This window comes from Panulirus ornatus, chromosome 13 (genome assembly GCF_036320965.1).
Source record: "Panulirus ornatus isolate Po-2019 chromosome 13, ASM3632096v1, whole genome shotgun sequence".
Lineage (NCBI taxonomy): Eukaryota > Metazoa > Arthropoda > Malacostraca > Decapoda > Palinuridae > Panulirus > Panulirus ornatus.
Genome location: NC_092236.1, coordinates 3,766,635 through 3,793,628, shown reverse-complemented (window position 1 = coordinate 3,793,628; position 26,994 = coordinate 3,766,635). Strand labels below are relative to the sequence as shown.

The 26,994-nt window shown below is 46.6% G+C and overlaps 1 protein-coding gene across 1 annotated transcript in view; it reads right to left on the bottom strand.

The window, feature by feature from the left end:
- LOC139752676 (uncharacterized) overlaps window positions 1-15,939 on the bottom strand; it is a 177,333-nt gene extending 161,394 nt beyond the window's left edge. Inside the window, exon 1 of the mRNA XM_071668450.1 lies at window positions 15,041-15,939. Within this exon, the coding sequence (XP_071524551.1) occupies window positions 15,041-15,110 (70 nt within the window). The 5' untranslated portion in view covers window positions 15,111-15,939. The remainder of the gene's footprint in view (window positions 1-15,040) is intronic.
- Window positions 15,940-26,994: the final 11,055 nt, after the last annotated feature.

Here is a 26,994-nt window from a genome sequence, read left to right as displayed (position 1 = left end):
TGATTGCCCCGGCCTCACTGGTTGGGCCGATCTGTATACTCCTTTCTTCAACACCAGTTTCCATACAGTCACCTCCGTGAACCAGTGCACGATTCTGCTTCCAGCTGCCTTAAGACGGTACATTAATAGGACGAGCTCGTTTTATCTACATGTCCCAGCAGACGGCAATGAAGACACTGATAAGGTGATCCTGTAGTCTTTGATACGATGCTACCTTTGATGTCGACGGTACGACCCTTGAGGACGAAGGTATGACCCTTGAGTTCGACGGTACGACCCTTGAGCACGAGGGTACGACCCTTACGCACGATCGTAAGACCCTTGGGCATGAGGGCGTTGCCTTCCATCTGACCTAAACTTAGCGGTCGGGTGGAAGACCTTGCCTGGCGCACCGCAAGGTCGCACCGTCGAGCTCTAACTGTCGCACCAACGTTTTTGAGGGATCGTCGCACCGTCGCGTTCGGAGGGTCGAGCCCAGACGTCATCTGAAGGTTAAGCCAATCAGACCAAATGCCAAAGCCACGGGCTTTGATCTCCGTCACAAAGGCCGGCTGCCGCAGCACTGATCGTCCTGTGGGCGGGCGACCTCGTAATTCATCCCCCTTCCACGCCCCCACCCCTCCTGTTGTGGGCGTCCACTCCTGGACGTCCCTCTATTGTGGGTCTTTTGGGGTAGACGAGCGTAAAGGAGGCCGTAGTGCGTACTGATGGGACGAGCGCCCCTGGTGGCTACGCAGCCCGTTACCGATGGAGCCTGAGTAAATGTTGGTAGATGATATCTACAAGGGTTGCATGGATGTGCCTGTTTGAGGATGATTATGAGAGAGAGAGAGAGAGAGAGAGAGAGAGAGAGAGAGAGAGAGAGAGAGAGAGAGAGAGAGAGAGAGAGAGAGAGAGAGAGACCAAGTATGGTAGAAAAAAAATACTTTTTCACTTGAAGATTCACTACAGATAATGACAGATGTAGGTCTGCAAGTCAGTTCACGATAGCTTCGCCAACTTATCACCTCTGGCCACTACACTGAACCACGCACAAGATACAAGACGAACGTAGTCGGGTTATAAGACCTGGCCATCCATCAGACCCACGGTGAAAGACTTCCATCAGTTAAAGTATTACGAACACCGCGACTTTATCTGTAAAGTACATTGCGTTTTAATCGCTCCTCTCAATGCATGAATAAACATCTGTCTTCATGCCATCATTCTAAGTACTTATATTCTTTTAAATCATTTCATTTCGTTTTTGATACAATAAAATCTCCTCACTGAAGTACGACTTTAACACCTGCTATCAAGACGCAGACAATCCATTCCTGGTGTTCGTCCTCATGATTATCGCAGCAGACTCCTACACACGCACCCTACACCACACATAACAGCTACAGCAATGTAGTAATTGTACCCTCGCGTCCAAACTGGCAATGATGCATAACTCTCGATACGTTGGCGGCAATGGATCTTTGAGTACCTCCTGGCTACGAGATCTATTATCAACCTTTAATGACAATGGTAATAATAATAATAATGATGATAATGATAATAATGATAATAATGACAATAATAATAATAATACCGTGAGGCGTAAGGCCACTGGACGGGTCAGGCGAGACCGATTCATCAGACGTAGCGCCGCCACCGTGGCTGGCCCTCATCTGCCTGGCTGTGGCCTCGACGAGGATTTATCTCTTACTAAATCTGACGATGTCAAAACTAACAGCCCGCCCGCCAGGGGATGGTGAGGAAGGGACATGAGTACACTAAATCTGCAAATATATATTCTGATGATCTATACAGGAAAACATGGCATGAGAAGCCCCATAACTTAGACTATAAACATTTTTTCTCTCTTTTGATTCTTACTCACACCTCCCTCGGGAGACTCACGCCCTCACGATCTCTTTAATTCACCGGGAGATAAGGAGTGACATGGGATTCATGCAGAGGTCACATGTCCGTAGCATTAGTGTTACTCAGTCCTTCACACTCCGCGCGTCTCTCACTCAAGGCTTGACCCGCGGTAGGAGAGGATGGGTTCACGGGCCCAACGCGTCATCAAACTGAGTGAAATAAAACCCAGAAAGATAAAAATATCTCTAGACATCCCATCCTCTCATAAAGGATCTCATGCTCTTTCGTAAGGACGCCCTGAGCGTTGATCTACATATAGTAGGTGAGTTTTATTTTCTCCATTATTACAGCAATATCAAGCTTGTTTCCCTTATTCAGTTCTTGAACTTTACCTTCTTTACCATTTCATGTCACTCAACTTGCAATCGCCTACACCATTTTCAGTATGACATATGTAGTACCTAACATTTTTGACACCTCTGAGGTACTGCACAGCAAATTTGCTTTCAAGCCACTTTTGATATCTTGTTTTTTCTCTCTGACTATATTCCTCACTATTTTTCTTGTTCTTCCTTCAGTCTACATCCTCTGATGAACACCACCTCACCCTCCAGTTACTGGGCCAGCCAACTTCAGCACCTCCTGCCTACGGGGCTCCATGTTGAAGTCCTCGTGACTGGTCGCCCTCTTATGTATCCACTGTATCATGACTGGGGGTCTGTATCATGACTGGGGGACCCCCTCATGTATCCAATGTATAATGATCGATCGACCTCTTATGTATCCACTATATCTTTTTCTCTCTCTCTCAGATATTACACCTGGCATATCAACAGCATGTAAAAGTATTTTGACCCCTGTCTCTTCCTCTCGTCTATGGCCGAGAGATGATCTTCCACTGAGGAAGAAGTGCCTGTGTGTGTGTGTGTGTGTGTGTGTGTGTGTGTGTGTGTGTGTGTGTGTGTGTGTGTGTGTGTCTGTCTGTCTGTCAGTCTGTCTGTCTACGTGCATTCACGGACGCGTCTCGTGTCACCAAGTGTTTTCAAAATTCTGATTCTTTTCCCCTAATTCTAAAGGTATGAAAGAAATTTCCTAAACCAGTGAAAGTGTTACATCAAAATCACCTAAACTTTGTGGCAACTGGTCTCTACTCGGTAATCCTACAGCAAATGTCGATAAACATTTCGAACAACATTAATAACACATACCTCGAAAGTTCAACAACCTAAAGCACTAAATTCACGGGGATTTGCATGCACAAATACCCTTTTTTCCCATAATAATTACGTGATAGTACACTAACCCTTTTCCTCATACGAAGTAAGGTTTACGACGGAGGAAGAACATTTTAAGTTGAAGCAAAATACACAGTGTACAGGAAGATCATACAGTTCGATGCAAACGGAGCAACAACGCGTTACACATCTTCCATCTACACGACTCATTTAAAGGAGTGTGTCCCAGCGCCAAGGATTCCTCAAGGAGCAACTTGCAACATTAACAAGGGGAGTCCCAGCTCACGGCAGTACTCAGGGAAGTGCCTACAACATTAACGAAAATGCCTCCGTTCCTGCCACCACTCAGGTAAGAGCCTACAACATTATCCTGGGGGGGTGAGGGTGGTGGCCAGGATTACTGTACATCCTGCAGTGGGAGAATGTAAAGCAATTAGCCTCCAGACACCGGTGTACATTAGACAAGCCAGATCTCTCCACATTACTCGCTCTACCCTTAACCAACATGTGCCTCGCATTACTGCTTACCCTTCCTGCCCTGCTAGAATTTCTACTGCTGGAAACTACAACAGTGAACTCATAATTGCTTAAGTTTGTCTATGTCTAAATCTATATTTTGTTTGATACTCGTTCTATCCGTTGTCTACTAATCTAAGTTCAATTTGTCATCTCTATATCTGGATTATAATTGACATTCGTTCTATCTCCATAATTACACTATGATTAACATTCGTTCTATCTCCATGCTTATTTATTTACCAATGAGGTCTCTTGTCTACCTGGGTCTGTACCGAAGCCAATTTCGTGAGTGTCTCTGGGGAAACATGTGGCCCTCCGGCGCCAGCTGTCTTCCCTAAGACCCAGGTCGCCCCTTACCCCCATCTCCCCCAGGCGAAACTCATTGGAAGACGGGTTAGCTGCGGACTCATGGGTTTGCACCAGACCCATGAGTTACCTCCAGACCCATGGATCAGCACCAGACCATGATCAGCTTGAGGTGCACGATCATAATCCCAAACTGCCAGCATCTGCATCACTTCCGTCCAGGACAGTCTGCACACTGGGAATGATGAAGTCTGGCTGTTGTTCATCTGAAACTGACGGTCAGAGGCACTAATTTATGCCACAACATCACAACCAGTATCAACTTCTATGTCCCCACACCTGCCCTCTGTCTCCAGCAGAAATGCTAGGGGGCTATATTCATTGCCGTATTATCAACCTTACTGCAGATGGTGATGTGCAAATACCCATTTAAAGACTGTTAAAAACTTCACTGTGTCACCTTGCAAGTGGACCCGAGTCACAACACCCGTGATTCAAGCATAACTAGAAGCGTCATCTGATGGAAGCGTTGGGGCCACAGTAAGATAGGTTGGGGCAATGATGATCCGTGTGTGACAAGGTTCGGTGAGTGTGCAGGCATACGTCACCAGTCCCTCCCTCCGTCTGCCTATCCGTCCCCAGACCTTGCATCAAACTATCCATTATCCTGACGCAGACAGCACAGCAAGAGCCCATTACTCCACACGGTCATGTAAACGCGTCCCTCAAATTGAAAGCTAACATCATACAGCGCAATAAAACATCTTTTCAAATTTCAACAACCGGCGTTATTAGCAATCTACGTATATTCAAGTAATGAAGTCCATCAACAGTTTTAAACGACCCGCACATGAAAAATGCACCATCCAATTGACCAATCAACTTATCTGGTAGTTGAAATCACTGAATAGCCATGGAAAAATACCATAATTTTCACCATATGAGTTTTCAGGGCAGCAGAAATGCTTTCATCATCGCGTCATTAAATCTCTTGACAAGATCAGGGGAAATGAGGCGAAATGAAGGGTTATCAGCAGATAATAACTAGCTGTCGATGATTAACTTCGAATGGCATGTATGTTACTTTAATCGTCTGATTCTAAAGTTAAATGGGCTACAGCCATGTCCACTTAGCTAGTCAGGAGGAGGGCCCTTGACCATCCAGAGATACTTAAGAGCTAGTAAGGAAGACTCTAGAACATCCAGAGGCATTCAGACCATCCTACAGTACTCACAGCTGGCCAAGAGGATCTGAAACCAGCGAGGACTGGCTCTACAGAGGCTCAAGCACATCTACTGCGGTGGTACAGAAGCGGTTCATAAGACTGGTTTGTCATCCATATACAGCCACAACTCAATACACGGGTACAAAAGCAATCATACACATGTCTGTGTGATCATGAACGTTGTGCGCACACACACTCACACACACACACACACACACACACACACACACACACACACTACGATGTGCCAAGTGTAAACACGTAGCCAATATATCAGGCGGCCTGAGCCAGAACGCTCCGCTCAAATTATCACCAACAAGAACTGTTCCGCTTTCTGTAGCGTCCATCATTCAGGAGATGAGGACCTCTAAGACGCGAGGAGATGAAAACAAAGGACAGATGAGAGACGAATCTGCGTGGGTTTGTGTGGGATGTGATGGAGGAAGGCGTAGGTGTTGAGAGGGATGGGACCGGAAGGGTGAGGGAGGGTCGGGAGGGGCCTGTCAGGACCGGGAGGGGCTAAGGAAGGTGGGGAGGAGCCAGGGAGGATAGGGTAGGGTCAGGGAGGATTGGGAAGGGGACAGGGAGGATATGGAAGGGCCAGGGAGGGTGTGGTGAGAATAACTAGTCATTTGACAATGTTCAAAGAATTTCTATAAGTCTTCAGGTTAAAAACAAAAAATATGACCCCATTCTGGCAACAGTGCCACATGAACGAGTGGGCCTGGGTAGTACGTAACTCTCCTGTGATGGTGCATCTCGACCCAGGGATACGGTACCTATACATTCAAATGAAATAGCACTGGAGATATCCTGCGTTGCCATGACTCGGCCCAGCCAAATAGTATCTAATTGCTCTACGCAGGCATCACTCCGTTCAATGCAGGGTTCTGGTCACCAGCGAAGAAATCAGTGCCACAATCACGCTCTCCTGCCGGGGTTGACATCGCTCACGTCACGGCACTGAAGAAACTTCACCTGCCACCATGAACACTAAATGTCATTTACGCAGCTTGCAACACGTGATGCTGATTTCCTGCATCTCTCACAAGGCCTTTACAGATCTTTACGTACGGATCTACATCACAGCGGATGCATGAATCAAGGGGTCGCAATAACCTCAGACTGGTCCAAAAATATGTCAGTCTATCTCCCCTCTGAGGTGCCACAGGCCCTCACCACGACGAAGTGCGTGACACACACAGCTTAAGTTTCAGGAGAGTGTGTGTGTGTTGACATACTCACATGTAAAGTTTCTAGAGTCTTGTACGTCAAAGTAAAATATAATTTGTTACAACACCACAAGCTGAACTTGCAAAATGAAATGAATTTATACAGTATTTCTTAAATCGACTGTAGTCTACCAATGAAGAGGCAGAGAGAGAGAATGAGAGAGAGAGAGAGAGAGAGAGAGAGAGAGAGAGAGAGAGAGAGAGAGAGAGAGAGAGAGAGAGAGAGAGAGAGAGAGAGAGAGAGAGAGAGAGAGTGTGTTCAGCCTACGTGCAGTCTCGGAAGGACCCAGTGGACTGGTGCTGTCTGAATCTGCCATCCCGTGTAGTACTGGCTCGATCAAGCTCCCAGCAGAACCCTACGGTTCACGTATACATGATCATGCCTCCCTGTTCCCCACGTCTACCTTCAGTCTTCGTTCAAATCTAACACGAGACGTTTTTCATGTATTGTGTTTGCCTGTACGTCAGCACACACACACACACACACACACACACACACACACACACATCAACGCCTGCATGAAACCATGATTAATACACCAATCTACAACTCAGATTCATTTTTCACCTTCACAAGAATACAGAAGACAAAACAATAAAGTAATACAACAGTAACATAAATAAAAGACGCACCAGAGGCTACAAAATGCCTTTGATAAAACGGTATTGATAAAATGCTTAAAACGTATCTGTCGTCCATAAACGACAAAAGATAAAATGCCTTTGTTGAAAAAAAAGGATAAATGTTATTTACTTTTATCCAGACACTGAGGGTGAACGGTACCTTTTCAAGCTAACAATATATATATATATATATATATATATATATATATATATATATATATATATATATATATATATATATATATATATATATATATATATATATATGAGTGCGACCATAAGTTTCATTCTAGGCGTTGCTTAAGAGGTGAAGGTTAGTCCTCACACAGACAGATGGTGCAGTGCTCCCAGGTGGTAGCGAGCAGCGTGAGGGAAGCCTTCCACTCCTTCCCTCACGTTAGCACCGCGAGGTAACATCCTCAGCTGCTCTCACCATCACCAAACTTAAGCAGGTACGAACTCTCTCCCAACCGACCACTCACGGTCCACTGAAGCAGATCAGTCTCCAGGTCGCCTCTCTCTCTCTCTCTCTCTCTCTCTCTCTCTGTCTCTGTCTCTCTCTCTCTCTCTCTCTCTCTCTCTCTCTCTCTCTCTCTCTCTCTCTCTCTCTCTCTCTCTCTCTCTCTCTCGACGCAGAGGCAGCCTGACACATGCGGGCAGACAACACCCACATGGCGGATCATCTCTAGCCTCCCTCTAAGCAACACTGACTCACGTACAAAACTATTTGTACACCAAAATTTAAAACCGTCTCTGACGTGGAGTTTGGCCCTCCCGTGGCCCGTGGCCGCTGGCCTCACCCCGGGGATATGGCCCTTACGAGCACCATGATACATGGCAACTTGCGGCCCTGGACGTGAACGATATTGGTCTCCATAATTTTTTCACTCTCGAATATTTATGGCGAGAGACGCCTGGCCCGGTGGGCTAGGGAGGAGAGGACGGGGGTGGTGGGTTTTAGAGCCAACGAGTCTGGGCTTAATAGATTCTAATTACATTAAAAGGGGATTTCACTGCCTAATTAGGTATTAGGAATCTTGATATACCGGATTTAAAACTAAGTTTTCACAAGTGGTAACTTGGTGTGTCTAGTTATACTGAAGTTTGCCGCGTCCATCTTTTATAAATGTAGATTTAATGTACATTTCTCTCCTCTCCCATCTCTCTGCCTTATATGTTAGGCCCAGCAACCTCCAGGATTCTCACTGCCCCCTTAACTACTGCCAGTAACCTTCAGTCCTCTCCCCGCCTTCCTCACCACTGTCAGTCGCCTCCAGTCCTCTCCCTGGCCTCTCTCTCTCTCTCTCTCTCTCTCTCTCTCTCTCTCTCTCTCTCTCTCTCTCTCTCTCTCTCTCTCTCTCTCTCGGCAGTACCAGTAGCCGCCTGGCTCTCACCACCGCTGGACCACCATGACATCATGAATAATTCTTAAAGCTGAACGAAAGCGACCAGGTTCTTTCCCCAACAATAGCGCCCTTGCCCCTCCATCATCCGCTGCTCCACCACTTGCCTAATCTCCACCCTATGACTGCCCCCTCGTCACCCAATCTCTTGCCTGCCCGCCATCCTATGGCTCGCTCCGCAATTTATGCCACCTCACCCTCCATCACTGGTTCTCCAACATTTGTCCCCTCACCCTCCATCACTCGTTTCACAACACTTGCCCATCCACTTTGCCACTCATCTCCCACAGCCTATTCTCCTACCTACACACCTCTCGCTCGGCCTCAGGCCCATCTAACACTCAGAATGTCCTTCACCCGTAAAGCAGGGGGTTCCATGCCATCGTGTGCAGGTGAAGGATTCAAGGAAACCCTCCCTTACCTTGCAGAAGAACAAATCCTGTCGACCAAAGGTATCGACTTGAAGAACGAGTAAGCCAAACATAACGCGCAGGAAAATGAATGTAATCTCTGACTCAGATCAATCATCCATATCCCGCCGTAATATAACTAAACTCGGCAGCATTTACCAATACATTTACACGTTGCTCGCGGTTTATCCATCGATATCCCATGAAATGACTATATCTAGTGTTTACCGGTAAACTCACGGTGCGTCGCCCCCGAGACTCCTAGGAGTGTAAAACAGCCCCTTGCGGTACAACAGAAGAAAAAGGATACAAACTCTAAAAGGCACAAAAATCAATCAAAATAATCCAGTACTCCCGTCTTGAGAGAACTCGGGACTGAAATACGATTCACATCCGGAGCTAAATCAGTATAAACCTTAAAGAACATTTCAATCATTCAGGGAAACAAGTATCTTACATACATACATTTCACCAGTGCCAAAATACAGTTGAGTCAAACACTCCAAATTCTAATTCCCAGATTTGGTCACCTTTCTTCTGGGGGCCAATTGCAAGTGGATTACTTTATTGGTATTATGAACTACGGGTTATTGATGCAACATGTGTCGATATCCTTGGTATGCAGCGTTTACTTAATAGATATACAGATCTAAGTTGGTTATACTGGCAGAGATATGCATGCAAATGTATGGAATCATGTTGGTTATGAGGCAGATATACGCCTAGGAATGTGCATATTCCTGCTGCTTGTGGTGGCATATGTATGCTTACAAATGTGTATATTGACGTTGGTTATGTCGGAAGGAGTTTGATGTGTTGGTACGCAGGAACTGAGAGAGAGAGAGAGAGAGAGAGAGAGAGAGAGAGAGAGAGAGAGAGAGAGAGAGAGAGAGAGAGAGAGAGAGAGAGAGAGAGAGAGAGCACTGGGGGTAGGCCCGGGTGGAGCAGTGTGAGGAACACCAAGGCTGTGTAGCTACACCCGCCTAACAACGCTTACAGAGGCTGTGTGTACACTACACATGTACAGTTGTGAAGAGGTGGAAAAACGGTTTGGAACCTCTTAATGGATCATACAGATCAGCAGTAAGGTACCAGCATAAGGGGAGCTCATTATGGGGGTCACCAACAGACACACGAAGAGTGAGGCATCTGCAGGAGGATATCCCTTAAAAGGATCAGAGAGATAAACAGACGAACAACGAGGCACAGAAGGAAGAACACTTTAAAGGAACAGACACACAGAAAGACAAACAGTAAGACACAGGTTACATAAACACCAGCTCAAAACATGGACACTTTACCCACACAAAGGAGACCGGAGAAAACGGTTTGTGAAGTTGGTTTTCTTTCAAAGGGCCGCGTGAGGGTTGGTTCTTTTTTCTTCCAGTGGGGCTTTGTTAGGCTCTTATTCCCTCTCTGAGAATAGTACGATGTAGGTCAGTAAGGACAAAATTTCCTAGATAAACTCCTTGTAATACGTTTCTTCTTCTCCTCCTCCTCTGCTACAGCCCTACCTGACAGCAAAAGTATGTTCTTTTTGGTAGGCACTCGTTCCCTATCTTCAACTTTACATCACCCACAATTCTCTCTCTCTCTCTCTCTCTCTCTCTCTCTCTCTCTCTCTCTCTCTCTCTCTCTCTCTCTCTCTACTTATTACCCAATGCCTTATGGCAACAATCTTGTCTTAGGTGATCTTATCTTAACGTAGGAAGCCACAAATTCTTTCCCCTGTTCCAACTTTAACATATCTGGCGGTCCTCCCATCCCCCACGGTTCCGAAAGCCTGCGCATCCCGGCTGCTGACCAAGACAGTAGCCACCACCGCTGTCCTTGGCAGCTACTGTGTTCAATACACGACTCCCGAAGACTGCAGTATGCACACAAGGCGGGCGACGCCGTCCACACAGCCGGGGAGCCACGCCCTCAACACTCAGAAATCCTGCCAACAAAACTCACACAGATCTTGCCTCGACAATCATACATCCATAATGTATAGATAGATAGATAGATAAACAGACAGCATCCTTGTGGAATGAATCCATGTATCATTCTTGTAGGATGCTTATACCTTATAAGATACTCAAACGTCTACATGTCGTCCCTGTATGATGTTCTCACTCAACCTTCACAATATAGGGTATTCATACGTCCATATATAACCCTGAGCATCATTTGTTGGCAGACTGGGTTCAAGGGATGGGAAACAAGAAGTGTAGAAACTTCTCCAGAATAAGTAATCGCAACATACCTCTTCCTCATTAGTGAGGCGTCAGCGATGACAGTAAATCACCAACTCTCACACACTATCAGCTGGCTGACACTAAGCCCTACATCAGCACACAGCTCACATCACTCACTGGACCACATAAGCTAAAGATTCATGAACGGATGATTCAAAGATAACCCAAAGTCTTGCGGGTTTTCTGAGATGAAACCGCGAACAATGAGGGACTTCTGCCTTGACGAACCAGGGTCTGAGTGTCGGAGGCAAGAAGTTCGCGTGTGGAGAGTTTGGAGAGGACTGGAGACGAGTAATGAAGTTAGAGGCAGCGTCCGAGGTGGCGTGGCTTGGTGGAGCCATGGTGGCAATTATTGTGCGAGTAATGGGAGGGAATAAGTTCAGGAGGGATACTCACTGCCGGGCAGAGATGAGAGGGACGCTGAAAGGAGGGGCGGGGCGCTCATGAAGTGTTATACTTCCTGAAGGAGGAACTGAGGAGGACTGAGAGGCAAGTGTCTAGTGAGGATGTCCCTGAGGTCAGGTTGGTGGTTCACAGGGAGTCAGGCGCTGGCCTGGCGGGGAGAGAGAGAGAGAGAGAGAGAGAGAGAGAGAGAGAGAGAGAGAGAGAGAGAGAGAGAGAGAGAGAGAGAGAGAGAGAGAGAGGAGGGGGGAAGCCGCCCGTCTATCACCCTGAAACGATGTGGGTCGAAGGAATAACTGAACCACTAGACCGTACTAACAGAGGTGTGTCCGGAGGTTTGTATACCTATTGTGTAAGCGAAACTTGTGCTGTCTGTACCTAACAGTGAAAACATATATACGGGACTTCGAAGGTCCAAATTCACAGCGTCAACAGTACTTACGGTGTCAGTACTTGCCTGTGGAAACAAGAGCACCGGAGTTCGAAGCCACGAAAGGGACCAGCATTATTTCATTAGCAGGGTCATACTTTCTCGACAAAAGCACTCTTATCACAGCACAACGTCCACGTTGGCCATAAAACTTTTACGCCATCAACATATTACGTATATTTCACCCACCACACCCATACACCCAGCACGCTCGCCCACCAGTCATGCCCACACACCACCCACTCTACTACCACCCCGCTAACCCATAAAGTTACTCCACCAACATTCCCATCTTTACGATCACACTGCACCAACACTAGTCTTTTTATAGATCAGAATTCTCGCGGTAATGCTATCGTCTAACCCTCTTGCGTCCAGGAGAACACCTGGTGGTACCTCGTTATCTCTCTCTCTCTCTCTCTCTCTCTCTCTCTCTCTCTCTCTCTCTCTCTCTCTCTCTCTCTCTCCTCGGGCGAGGCCCTGGCAGCACGGGGAGCGGACGCAGCCCGGGATCACGTCAACACCAGGCAAGGCTGCTGCTGCTGGCGTTAGTGCTGCCGGGGGCAGTACACTGTACCACTCGAGGCCCGGGGTCTTCCTTCCTCCTGCCCCACCCCTGAAAACATCGATTCCCTCGCTACTCCATCCAAGCCACCCCACTCACCTCTCTCTCTCTCTCTCTCTCTCTCTCTCTCTCTCTCTCTCTCTCTCTCTCTCTCTCTCTCTCTCTCTCTCTCTCTCTCTCTTACGCTTTCCTTTTCCTCCCTCTCCTTCCCTCTCGCCCTCCCTTCCATTCACCCACAGGGAAAGGGGTGCCGTCCCAAAGGAACCACTGGTCTTCGGTGGATAATTTCTGGTAAGCTTTTAAGAACATCCTTCCGTGTTGGGTCCTAATCTAATGATCTGGAGGCAGCGAGAAGGATCAGACAGAGTGAGAAATATACGAGAGGGTAAGAAGTATGAGAGTGAGAGATATAAGGTAAAATGAGAAGTAACGCAAAAAGAGATTTTTCTTTTAGTTTTGAAATAATATATATATATATATATATATATATATATATATATATATATATATATATATACACTGAAAGATTTTACTTCTTTTCGTTTTATATTTCTGAGAGTAACTTCCTTTGGCCGTATCCTTGATATACACTCTTTTTTTCTCTCTCTCCCCCTTCCTTTACTACTCTGCTCTATTTGTGTGTGTGTGTGTGTGTGTGTGTGTGTCTTTGTGTGTGTGTCTTTGTGTGTGTGTGTGTGTGTGTGTGTGTGTGTGTGTGTGTGTGTGTGTGTTGATGATCTCGCTAACGTGGGAGGGAACCAGACATGGGCGAGAACGCAACATGGGAAAAACTGCCGCGCGTCACGAATACAGATGCCTTCTGCCTCAGTCTTTTTGTCCCAGGTTCTAACTGGCCCAGGACTTGACGTGGACGACGGAGGCGAAGCTGGGGATGGATGGATACTAGAAAGAAGAGGGCAAGATTTGAAGGGAAATAAGAAACAGGAAAACAGAGGAGGAAAAAAGAGATGAAGGAATAACTCAATGATGGGAAAGACAACAAGGATACAAAATTTGGAACGAAAGGGTATATGAAGTGAGGCAGTCATGGTGGAGGATGATGTGTCGCAGTAGCACAGGCAAAGCAAAGGTAGAGGAGAGATGATGAGGAGCCGAGACGCCCCAGTACAGTAGACCAAGGGGTTGAGAGGATCCATTGCTGCCTACCACTCAGATAAGCACCCAAGACCTCCACCTCCAGCTGCCTGCCACTCAGATCAGCGCCCAAGACCTCCACCTCCAGCTGCCTGCCACTCAGGTCAGCCCCCAAGACCTCCAACCAGCTGCCTGCCACTCAGGTCAGCACCCAAGACCTCCACCTCCAGCTGCCTGCCACTCAGGTCAGCACCCAAGACCTCCAACAGCTGCCTGCGACTCAGATCGACACAATGGCCGGTGCCTCTCTGATCACCACCAGGGCTCTCAGGGAGTCGACACCCCCCCCCCCCCCCACACACACACACACACAAAACATTGCGTCTACTCACTAACATCTTGCTTCTCTGAGCCATACAGCACGACTGACGCAACGTGGCATCGCCACTGTATCGCAAATACAATAAAGTCAATTAATCTTGTCAACATAAAGCGATCCAATGTCTGAGTATCACATAAAACAACTTACATGAATACAACATTAAGTGCAAATCTGGATTCTTGATTATACTGGCAGACACCAAGCGCTGAAAACCGGTACACAATATATTGTAGTCTGAAATTATTACGTCTTGGAATATATTCTGATCAAGTGAATTTACAACTGCCTTCCCACAACTTCACATACAAAAACACTCCCATCAATAAACTTTCCATGATCAAGGTGTAACGCAGACAATGATACAGAAGATCAATGAATTATTGATAATGTACATTTGTAATACAACCAAAATCATAAATATCATATATACATCTACAACACACACACACACACACACACACACACACACACACACACACACACACACACACACACACATTATAAATTAAGTACACATATCTGTAATACACACATTATAAATATAGTATATATGGATCTGTAATACTACCACACATTATAAATATAGTATATATGTATCTGTAATACTACCACACATTATAAATACAGTATATACATCTTTGATACAAACACACATTATAAATACGGTAAATTCAATATAGCTAGGTTACACGTTCAACCAATGTGACGAATACACAATGTACTCACCAGAGACGTAAGGATAAAGCATACAATCTATACAACATAGACATGCATAGTGTATGAATAGGAGACTCAACATGAACAGTTATCACAAGCCACTCCATGCGAAATGTGTGAGAACAGGAAGTATATACTCAAGGCATCGTGATCGACATACTCTTCATGCTTAAGAGGAGAAATCAACACAGGCATTATACTCACCAACATATGCCGAAAAGTTAGACAGGTAAGGTATACACTCACAGTATACATACTGCCATCAGAAGACAGACTATACAGTCATACAGAAGGCACACACGATACAAACCCACCAACATGGCCAGCATACAATCTACCCACAGAACACACAAACACACACACACACACACACACACACACACTATATACATACTATACTCACCATTGTCGGGGTCAGCATACACGCCAAAGTCGGAGTATGCTCGGCGTCGGGCATGAAGCACCTCCAACATGGTGAGCTAAACTCAAGTGCTTCCTTAAAGACTGAGGCGTGCGTTAGAGAGCTATGGTCAGGGGCTCCCTTAAGCTTGAACTGAGGATGTCTTTAGGGAGCTACGGTTAGGGGGGCTTCCTTGAGACTGAGGTGCCTTAGGGAGCATATATGGTCAGAGGCTCCCTTAAGACTGAGGTGACTAAGGGGACTAAGGTCAAGGGCTCTCTTAAGACTAGGTACCTTGGAGAGCTAAAGGTCAGGAGCTCCCTAAGGATGCCTTTGCAAACCAAGGTGCTTCCCTAGGATGCACCCAAGCGAGGGTCGTGTAGATCAGGAAGGCACGGGGTATTCTCAAAACACCAACAGAGGTCAAGGGTCAGAGGTTTACAGACTGGGTCTGAGGTCACAGGGATCCAGGGGAAGGACCTTAGTCCTAAGAAGCAGCGGGGAGGAGCAGCGGGTGTGGGAGTCCCCCCGCTGAGGGCGCACGCACGCACGCAAGCAGCTTCCGTGTCGTTTGTAGGAAGCTCTCGTGGTCAGGGATACGGTAAGGTCCACTAAACCCCCGCAGGGGAGGAGCTACAGTTGCTCGAGGGATCTAGGGCAGCGGTACACCGTACGCAGGGTCTACACTACACTGCTGCTCTACATCTTATAACAACAATGACTGTCATACTGGTCCTTGTCAGCGTGGAGACTAAGATACACTGAGAACCTTACATACACTGAAGACCAGACTCTCTCTTGGAGTTCTTGGAGGAGCTGGTGAGTATAGGGCACTTCACATACACAATACTGTTCCTTTATGGAAAAATACTGATTGGTTATTCTCAGTTCATGGACATATTGCTCTCCTGAAGATGAAAAGGAAAATAATAATGATAATCACATAATAGTTATTGCAGCGTTATGTAAACTTTCTCTGGTCACACGTATGCCATATATGATCATGAACACAACGAAGGCAATGAAAACTGTCATTTCCCACAACTATTGAGACAAAAAGAGACTATACAAATCGAGTATAATAAGCCCAGAGTTCCAGGTTACTACACAAGGTGAGAAACGTAAACAATGAGGCTTGACTGATGAAGCAGACGACATAAGCCTTCATAATCCGCCCACATGCCACACATACATCTGTGCGACGTGAAAAAATAAAAGGATTACTGATCAAACCAAATTGCCCCCTTATTGTCACACCCACATCTCTCTCTCTCTCTCTCTCTCTCTCTCTCTCTCTCTCTCTCTCTCTCTCTCTCTCTCTCTCTCTCTCTCATATATATATATATATATATATATATATATATATATATATATATATATATATATATATATATATATATATATATATATATATATATATATATATTGTGTGTGTGTGTGTGCATAAAAGCAATCTGAATTCCTTTGTGGGAGCAACATACGAAACAACAAAAGCTTGATCATAATTATCAGTATGTATGTATGTATGTCCTGGAGAAATTACAATAAAAAAATAGACATGTATTCTTTGAAATATCCAACAAACGACCACAAATAACCACAGAAAAAGTATCTCCAATATCGGCATCAGTCTGGCTCCCGCGGTGAGAACCACCAGCATAGACAGCATCTGCTGAGACACCACCAGCTGGGACAGCACCAGCTGAGACACCACGAGCTGAGACACCACTAGCTTAGGCAGCATCAGCTGAGACACCACCAGCTGAGGCTGCATCAGCTGATACACCACTAGTTGAGACAGCACCAGCTGAGGTAGCATCAGCAGAAACACCACCAGCTCTCGAGACACCACCAGCTGAGACAGCATCAGCTGAGACAGCACCAGCTGAAACACCACCAGCTGAGACACCACCAGCTGAGACAGCATTAGCTGAGACACCACCAGCTGATACAGCATCAGCTGAGACACCACCAACTGAGGCAGCACCAGCTGATACAAAGTTAGCGGAAACACGATCCGCAAAAAAATATTAGCCAGAACAACGTTAGCTGAGAACAATATTAGTTCAAAACTTCTTCAGCTGCAACGATATTAGCTTAAAACTCCTTCAACCGAGATAGCACTGAATACAACCCTCTTAACTGAGACATTTAATTAAAACATTATCACTCATGACATTCTAAAGCGAAAGGGCCTCATGCTGTGAACACTTTACCCCAAAACAGCTTTACCTGAGAAGTCGACACCTCACAACGCCCTGAGCTGAGGAAACAGTAGCTTAAAACACCGTTTTGACTGAGACAACCTCAGCCATGAGCTGAGACGCCTGCCTAGCACCAAATTAATGACCCGTGACTCCCCCAATATAGAATACCTTCAGTCAAAGTCTGGCGCTCGGCACTCGTGAGGTGCCAAACTTGTGTGCCAGTCACTTATAACTGTGAGCGAGATGGTTGCAGGAGGCTTCCCTCTCCCTCGAGTCCTGGGTCTCCAGTAACCAAGAGGCTTGGGCTTGTGGATTTCCAGAGACCAAGAAGCTTCCAGCTTTGAACCCCTGGCCATCCAAAAGGTTTGGGTTCCGGGAACTTTTGTAATCAAATCTCTGGACTCTGGATTTCCTGTAGTCAAGAATTTTCTCTCACGCCATTTTAGGGAGAGATGAAAATGGAGACCATTAATGTCGGAAGTATTTTCATCTTTAGTGTACCATTATCATCACCAGTCATTACCAGTCATCATCTTTTCTTCACTCTGTCCATCACCTCGGTGAACTGCCACGCATTAAGCTAAGGCAACGGTACTCACTGTGGTTGAATTCACGAGAAAAGAATAAAAACCTGATTGAACGTGAGTTTCACACAATAACTCAATAAAAAAATCTCAACGAAGGTAAATTCCTTACGATCATATTCAGTGGAGAGAGCAAGGGACGCAACACGCGGCTGGCGTTACGCAAGACTCTAGGACCAATCCGGAGTTCACACACCGCGCAGGAATTCTGAGAACCCACTTGTCTGCTCGAAGACCACCTAAAACGTAGGTATTCTGAGGAGGTACGAATTCGAAAATCGCCTAAAACACACAAACATTTTAAGGAGGTACCAATTCTTAAATTTACCCAAGACACCATTATCTTTCAGGAGGCACCAAATCGAAAATTAACCCCCCAAAATAGTGACTCTGTCAAAGGCACGTGAGTGGAAGCGAGAAAATCAACCACGGAACGGTGGAGCTACAACGCAACAGCGGACCCCATGGCCCTGACTGAGGATGTCATACGTTACCCATAACATTGGTACCAACCCACTGAGGAGGGATCGGCTCCCTCAAGGCTTGTTGGGTCCTGTGTGCCCCAGGGTGAGGAGGGGGTTGTGAATGGATATCCTGGGATCTGGCACGTGTGGGGGTTCCACGGTCCATCTGAATACAATGACCCACAAAGCTTAGCCTGAACACGACCTTCCATGACCCACACGGTTACCTAACTTGAATACGACGTTACACGACCCACGAGCACACGGTATGAGCCTTGGGTACGACTATACGACCCCTGGGTATGCTGGCCTGACCTTTCCCTTAAACCTTTATGAGTCAGGTCAAAGGTAAAGCCGTCATACCCAAGGGTCACACTGTTGCCCTCATTGGGGTAAAGGCTCTAATTCGAGCGTAACTATCACCACCACACTGATCATACACCAGCCACCACTACCACCACCACCTTATGCCATCACCCCCCACAACGACCACACCCTAACCACCTCCAACTACGCCATCAGATAATCAACTTCAAGTACCGCCACCACCATCGCAGTTACCACCCCCACTCCACCAGGGACACCACACAAGGGCACTATCAAACTAATAAACCTTTGGACCTCACAGTTAGGGAGCACGACAGCTCTCTCTCTCTCTCTCTCTCTCTCTCTCTCTCTCTCTCTCTCTCTCTCTCTCTCTCTCTCTCTCTCTCTCTCATTCTGTGGGTAAATAGTGAGGAAATTGCGTCTGTAGCGCATTAAGACCTTGGGAAATTGACCGTGAAATTGACAGCAAAACTGAAGGGACCCTCCTGCTTGGCTCCTTCCCTAGAGACACGTCACACATCCCTTCCCCGAGAGTCAGGTTACATTCCCTGCCCTACGACCCTCCTTCCCCAGGGGTGAGGACAGGTCACACCTCCCCTCTGAGACAGGTTACACTCCCTTTTTCCTTTAAGAGAGGACTGGTAACACACCCCTGTTGAGGCAGATCACCCTCTGTCTCACTTGGACATGAGAGGACGTCTCCTTCCCCCCATTGAAGGCTCACAATCCCTCTGCCACTCAGACACAACTCCTGCAGTCTCCCCGACCTACCACTAGGATAAACAGTCGCGTAAACAGACGTATGACGCAGCCTCTCAGAGAAGCCGGGGCATCCGTCAACCACATCTCCGTCGTGGACGAACAGCACGGCGACACGACACCGAAGCGACGCTTCACTTTATGACACGTTACATGACTGAAACACCATCTCCCACCGCACTGACCTCAACCTCCCCGCCAAACTAGACTTTTGCGTAACTTAAACACCTCAGAGACGGTGGAGTAAATGGTAGTTACAAGACTTGTTGAACATCAGAGTTAGAACGATATATGCAATTCTCTCTCTCTCTCTCTCTCTCTCTCTCTCTCTCTCTCTCTCTCTCTCTCTCTCTCTCTCTCTGTATATATATATATATGTATATATATATATATATGTATATATATATATATATATATATATATATATATATATATATATATATATATATATATATATATATATATATATATATATATATATTAAACATGAGACGGTATTTCCAAGGTCATACTTCTGGTTATTTTCCCCCAAACATAATATAAAATGTTTCATTACGTCACGTGACGTTGTCATGGCAGACAACAATCTGTGCAAGAAGGTTGTAGTGAGGCGTATATTGCTATTCTTTTTACAAACTCCACAGGAGATGCCAACCATGTTATTCGAACGCCGGAGTCAAAAATTTCAATCCACAAATTTCATACAACAAACAAAATGTTTTCTCACACAGGAAATTACATTCCCAAGGTAAAGAAAACCATCCTATTAACTGAACTGAAATTTATATTACATTTTGCCTCCGGAAATCACTGCGCGCTCGTGCGCACGCTTATCAACAGGAAGTAAACTGAAGTGAATTATGAATTTAAAAAAAAAAGAAAATCCTAAATCACTTATAAAATCACAACTTACTAAAGAACTTGAGAAGCAAAGTGAAAAGTGAAAACATCAGAAGCACTTATGTAAGTGCCCAAGGTCATGTTTCACTTGAACTGTCAGCATATCAAAAGGACCGAGGGGAGAGACAATGACATATACCTCTCTCTCTCTCTCTCTCTCTCTCTCTCTCTCTCTCTCTCTCTCTCTCTCTCTCTCTCTCTCTCTCTCTCTCTCTCTCTTTCTCTCTCTCTCTCTCTCTCTCTCTCTCTCTCTCACCCCCTTCTACCAGTCCCTCTCACTCCATCCATTTCCCTGCCCATCCTCCAACCATGTACTACCTTGATATCCTGGTTAACATGGCCCTTACAACCAAAAAAAAAAAAAAAAAAAATTACCTCCCCCTCAGCCTATGGTTACCGGCCCCTTCCCCTAACAGAGCGTCCATTATCAACTCTGATCATTCGTCACACTTTCGAGGGTCACACAACCTCTGGGTTATAGCATGGCCTTAACCACAAGCTGTCATCGCCGTCACTGACCTACATCCCTCACTCCTGCGATCGATGCTAGCCACGTCCTAAGATGAGGCCTGGGCTGTGGTTATGTGCCTCGTCTTGAGGTTGCAGATATAATCAGTTTTATAACCGACTGAAGGAAACTTAGGTTATCCTGTGATCTATATCCCTCGACGGAAGTTGTCATGAATGGCAGATGAGAGAGCAAGTGAGTGTCAGAGACGTTGCATGACAAAGGTCTGGGAGGAGGCGCACTGTCGCCGCATGAAAGTGGGTAGGAGGGGCAGCACTCTGTCTACATGACAGGGTGTGGGAGAAGGGTACATATGACCACACGGCAGGAGGTGGAAAGAGGTACCTTCCCCCTGTATGCCCCCCCTCCCCTCACCTCATGTGCCAACCATGACAAGCTCGAGATTCAAACGTCAACCCTTCAACTCTTGTGTCAGGTGGCACAGCCAGCCACAAATCACCCTCTCCACGCCTCATGTGCAGTGTGCTTGCTTGCTTGCTGCCATCTCGCCCCCAACAGCGTGAGACAGTCACTTAACTTAATCACTTTATCTACCACCAAGTGTGCTGTGGCGTGAGCTACACAATTACAAGTACTCGCCAGACTTCGAGTACACACAGTCAAGGAGGCGTAGATCGATGGTCAGGCAGCTTGAGATCGTGCGGTGAAGATGGCCCGGACGAACTACAACCTCCACCATCACCACCCTGCCTGCCATCATAGGTCTGCCCCTCTTTCCATCTCCTCTCTCAAGGTCCGTGGACACGCTGGACAGGTTCTCCCAATTACCCACATTCCTCCTGGTTTTCGACCCACTGCATGCCTTATAACTCCTCCCGGCTACCGAAGAACTGTCTCTTCCCTACGCCACCTCCGTCTCACACTTACGAAGCACCGCCTTTCCTAGCATTTGGGACGTTTGGTGAACTTCTTAGATGGTGCTATTCCTGGCGTGACCTTGCCATGGGTGTGCGAGGACCTCAACACACACAAGGTGAGCAGGTGAGTGGGTCAGGAGGCATCGCTCTCCCTCCGCTCACCTGACCGACCCTCGTCTGCATTCATTGTTCACCGTGGGAGGGGAAGTTCGCGTATTAATCAGGAGCATCCTTGGGCATACACTTCCTCTCTACAGAGAGAGATAGATAAATAGATAGATAGATAGATATAGACAGATAGATACAGAGAGAGAGAGAGAGAGAGAGAGAGAGAGAGAGAGAGAGAGAGAGAGAGAGAGAGAGAGAGAGAGAGAGAGAGAGAGAGAGAGAGAGAGAGGAGTGAGTTTACCTACATTAATCGAAAGGCTTTTAATATCTGCGGGCAGGCTACAAAACGTACAATTAATTACGACAATCCTGAAGCGAGTATAATTATTTTCATTATGGTAAAAAAAAATGTTTCAGTTACCCACTGACCTCAAAAACACAAACGAACGCCTGGGCCACCAGAGTGGAAATTCCACGCGCATTCTTAGCAACACGTTCAGAGAAGGTATGAAACACGTGCTAAAAAGCGATTTTTACGTACGTATAATGTCGTCGGATAAGTAAAGACCACACACACACACACACACACACACACACACACACACACACACACACACACACACACACACACACACATACAGGCTTCATTATCTCTCGCACTCAAAGAGGGAAGTATGCTTGGTTTTGATGCACTCACGGGAGCCCATCATGCACATTCGCAGACTATATATACCTACTCGCACTCACAACACCAACACCTACCTACCACTCGCAGGCGCAGGTCAAACACATACACAAAAGGCTTACATTTACACTCGCACTCACAACACTAATTGTGCCAGACTATAAGACACTCATGGGCGCAGGTCACACACCCAGGGCTATATTTACACCTACACACTCACAACATCAAGTGTACCTGGCTATAAGGCACACACGGGCGTATGTCTTACACTCAAGGCTATATTTACCCTCGTACCCACAACACCAGCCAGTCTGCCATGCCGCGAGAGCTTCTGCGATTCCCAAGGAAGAAATGGCTTTCCAAGGAGGGAAATGTTTCCTGAAACAAATATCTAAAACAAGCCATAAGATACATGAAAGAAACCCGAAAAAATAAATGAATATAATGGATATACAAACATATATTTCCCAGGAAGGAAGATGTTCCTTGGAGGGAAAATGATAAAAAAGGGGGGGAAATTTCCAGAAAAACAGAGTGTCTTGTGGAGTCTTGCGCCCTCAGGGGAGGGGAACGTTTCCGGGTATAATACGCATACATCTAGCCCACGAGAATCTTCAGGCCGAGGGACTTTATATATATATATATATATATATATATCCCTGGGGATAGGGGATTAAGAGTACTTCCCACGTATTCCCTGCGTGTCGTAGAAGGCGACTAAAAGGGGAGGGAGCGGGGGGCTGGAAATCCTCCCCTCTCGTTTTTTTTTTAATTTTCCAAAAGAAGGAACAGAGAATTGGGCCAGGTGAGGGTATTCCCTCAAAGGCCCAGTCCTCTGTTCTTAACGCTACCTCGCTAATGCGGGAAATGGCGAATAGTTTAAAAGAAAGAAAAGATATATATATATACTACAAGGTACTCATTCCTCGCCTTTTCGTGGTAGCTGTTGTTGACGAAGGCAGTGGTTGATTTGGAAGGCCTTCTGCTTTACTATCCCGCCTCCATGACTAATAAAGTAGATAGATCAAGATCATACTATCATGCTCTAGCACGAAATCCCGTCATGGATCAACCACTGGTGACCTGTTCTCTCCTCGGACTCCCATGTCTGCTACAACTCCTGGGCTTTTATCAGCAGAGGCGCGCATAGGGAACAGTTATCCCCAGCCAAGGTGACAACATTACTTTCCCACCACGAGAGACTCCCCCATACGAGCATCGAACTTACGTAAGGTTCTGGGGAGTTCGCACCAATTCCTGTCGAGTGTTGATGGAGATTACAACATATATAGGAACAGCAATACACACACACACACACACACACACACACACACACACACACCACATATGAGTTCAAGAGATTTAAAAAAAAGTTCAAGAAATGGAGTTACACGATTGTAAAAATCTCTCCCCCTAGCTATAGAAATAAGAAATTACACGCACAGTAAACTTGCCCGTGGGGCTCAGAGCCTGCCCATAATCCTACCTACAAGATCCACTCAGACTCACAATTTGTGCCTAATTGCACACGTTCCACAGACTGTATTTCCCGTGTGCTCTCACAGACGCTAGCGGTAGTTTAGGAAGGATACTCGAATCGTGCCTGGGTGGTTCCGAAAGCCTTTAGATTTCGTGCTTTTTTAACTCTAATAGCTTGGTTAGGCCCTTCATTGATGGGAGGCTGTGAGAGAAGAATTCTGACCCGGGAATATTAGTGAGGAAGGAAGAGGTGGTGCACGGACGAGAGCAGGAGGGAGAGGCGAGGGAAAGGGAATACGGAGGAGACATAAGATGAGGAGGGCCTGGTGGTGGGGGTCACGTGTAGCGTAACAGGTTACGGCATTAATCTCACAGGTTTATTTTCAGGTTAATGCTCTGCCGCTGGCACGATTGTGGGCCTCGGTTATTTATGTTTGCAGCCTGACAGACGTGAAGGTAAATATACACTGGTGTACGCGAAGAACGATGACGCAGTTCGTACGCAGGCGCGAACTTATCGTACAAACACACATTCGCACACACTGCCTCGCTGACACCTACGAACTCTTCCCCACCACACTCTCTGCTCAACCTCTCCCAAACCACATACACTAAACGCTTTGAACACTTAACCTTCCCCCTGCCATACGCACACGCTCAACCCCTTCCATCAAGCTCAGCCTCTCTGGCCTCATCCAACACACTCCCTTCCCTCCTCCCTACAGACACTTGGCACCTCCCCAGCCCACTGACAAGCAGGCCACGCGTCAAAACCTTCCCCCGTGATGGCGAGTTTATACGAAGGGTTGGGGGGTGCGCTCCAGCTTATATAAACCCCCTACCTCGAGCCAAGCTGGTGGAACGCTGCCCCTCACCTGCATGACGGTCTCGCCCGGATGAGGTCCATGCACACCTGAGGACGGACGCAGGCGAAACTTGAGTATATTGAGAACAGGTGAGGAAAAAGAGCTGAGTTATTTTTACAGCGTGACACAGGTAGTGGTACCCCTCCCCCCTGGCTCACCCCCTCCCCTCCATACTGGGATATGTGGCACTCATTTCCTGCCCTTCACCACCACCACCACCACCTCATCATCATCATCATCTTGTCCCACACTACGACCCTGCCATCCACCACGACGATCCTGCCCCTGCCTCGTCCCTGCCCTACACCACCACGACCTTGTGGATACATGCCACCAGTCACACTCCTTCTCGAACACTGTATCACATTCGAGAGTCAGCCAAACCTGACACACACACACACACACACGAGGGGCGTGTGGAGGCGGCCGTCGGCAGAAGGGCGGCCAGGACACTGCCAGGAAGGGTTTTTACCGACATGCCTGAGGCCCCCGGCAGGTAAGTCTCGGTTATTAAAGTTTTACGTGGATCACCATCTGTCTCCATAACCTCACCCCATCTTGCGAGCCGCAACCCGGGAATCAACACGGCGGAGTGTGACGACCACCAGGCTGTTTTTCCCCGAGCACTCATCTCTCCTCCGTGTTAAGCGGGAAGTGAGATACATGTCTAACAAATCTTTAAGATATCGGGTAAATACTCGGGCCTCAGCCTCTGACACGAGACGTCTCGTGGCAAGCTGGTGTGTCGTCACAGGCTTGGCAACCACTGAAGTGCAATTGATCATTCTGAAAACACACACACACACACACACACACACACACACACACACACACACACACACACACACACGTGTATAGCTCCCTCTGCCTACTGCCTACACACACACGTGATAAATGAGTACTTGGCTTAGGGTGGAGTGTGTCTGTGCCCACATACAAAGAAGTAAAGAGACGGAACAACGCGAGCGTGAAAATCTTTCAAAACACAAAAAGTAATTATATATATATATATATATATATATATATATATATATATATATATATATATATATATATATATATATATATATATATACCGTAAATGCATCGATACCATACTCAATCATCTACCTTTATAGTTCCATTTTCACTCCATGTTAACATCATTTCCTTTGCTCACTTTCGTGTTCGCGTGTCCCTCGTGAGACAGTGTTCCTCTGTGTACACCTTTGCAGTTGTCCTGACGAAGGGGATGATGTGTCCACCCTACCGCTGGGCCTCCCTCTCCCTCCGCTGCTCACACACACACCAGAGAACAATCGAATTCAAAGTCATTATCGCGTGATGACTGTCATCATCATTATCACCTACCACAACCTTTTATACCACCACCACTATCATCATCACCACCATCACCACCACCACCAACCATCATCACCACCAACCATCATCACCACCAACCATCATTAACACCAACCATCATCGCCACCAACCACCACGAACCACCAACGCCCGCCATCAACACCCTCGTCAGATCTCGTCACTCAGCAAACGTCCCTTATAAGAGCAGCCGCTATTTCCACACAGAGAGGCAAGGAGGTATTGTCTGCCTGGCTGTGGGGAACAGATCTCATCTCACTCGCGGTACGGTTCTACTGCTTCACCCCACCGTGTGGTGAGGGTAATAGTATTTCATGGGAATTAAATCTTGCAGATTTCCTGCAAGGGTGTTACACGCCACACGGCTTCTCAACACCTACTGTATGTCGTTACCTGATGACGCTTCACTGACGATTTTTCTCTCGCGTCTCTTTATCAAGAAAAAATCAGCCATTCATCCAACGTCTTTATAAGGAAATAATTGAAAAAGTCTTTTAACCCGAGTATATGTGTGTGTGTGTGTGTGTGTGTGTGTGTGTGTGTGTGTGTGTGTGTGTGTGTGTCTGAAAATGTTATTCAATTTACTTTCTACATCAATTTACGAGCTCTAAAAACTTGGATATTTTAAATGTCCACAGACAACCATTAACTAACGTACGCTGAGATGTTTAACATATAAACACTCACCACAAGATCAGCCACAGCTCTTTCAAGGGCATATACTTCATCCTTGGAAAGGACAACACTCAGACCTTCAACCCAGCGACCACAGCTTACAGCTTCCTCAGCTACTCCTCTTGGAGGCCAGTCCTCTAATGCCGCCCTCTGGCCAG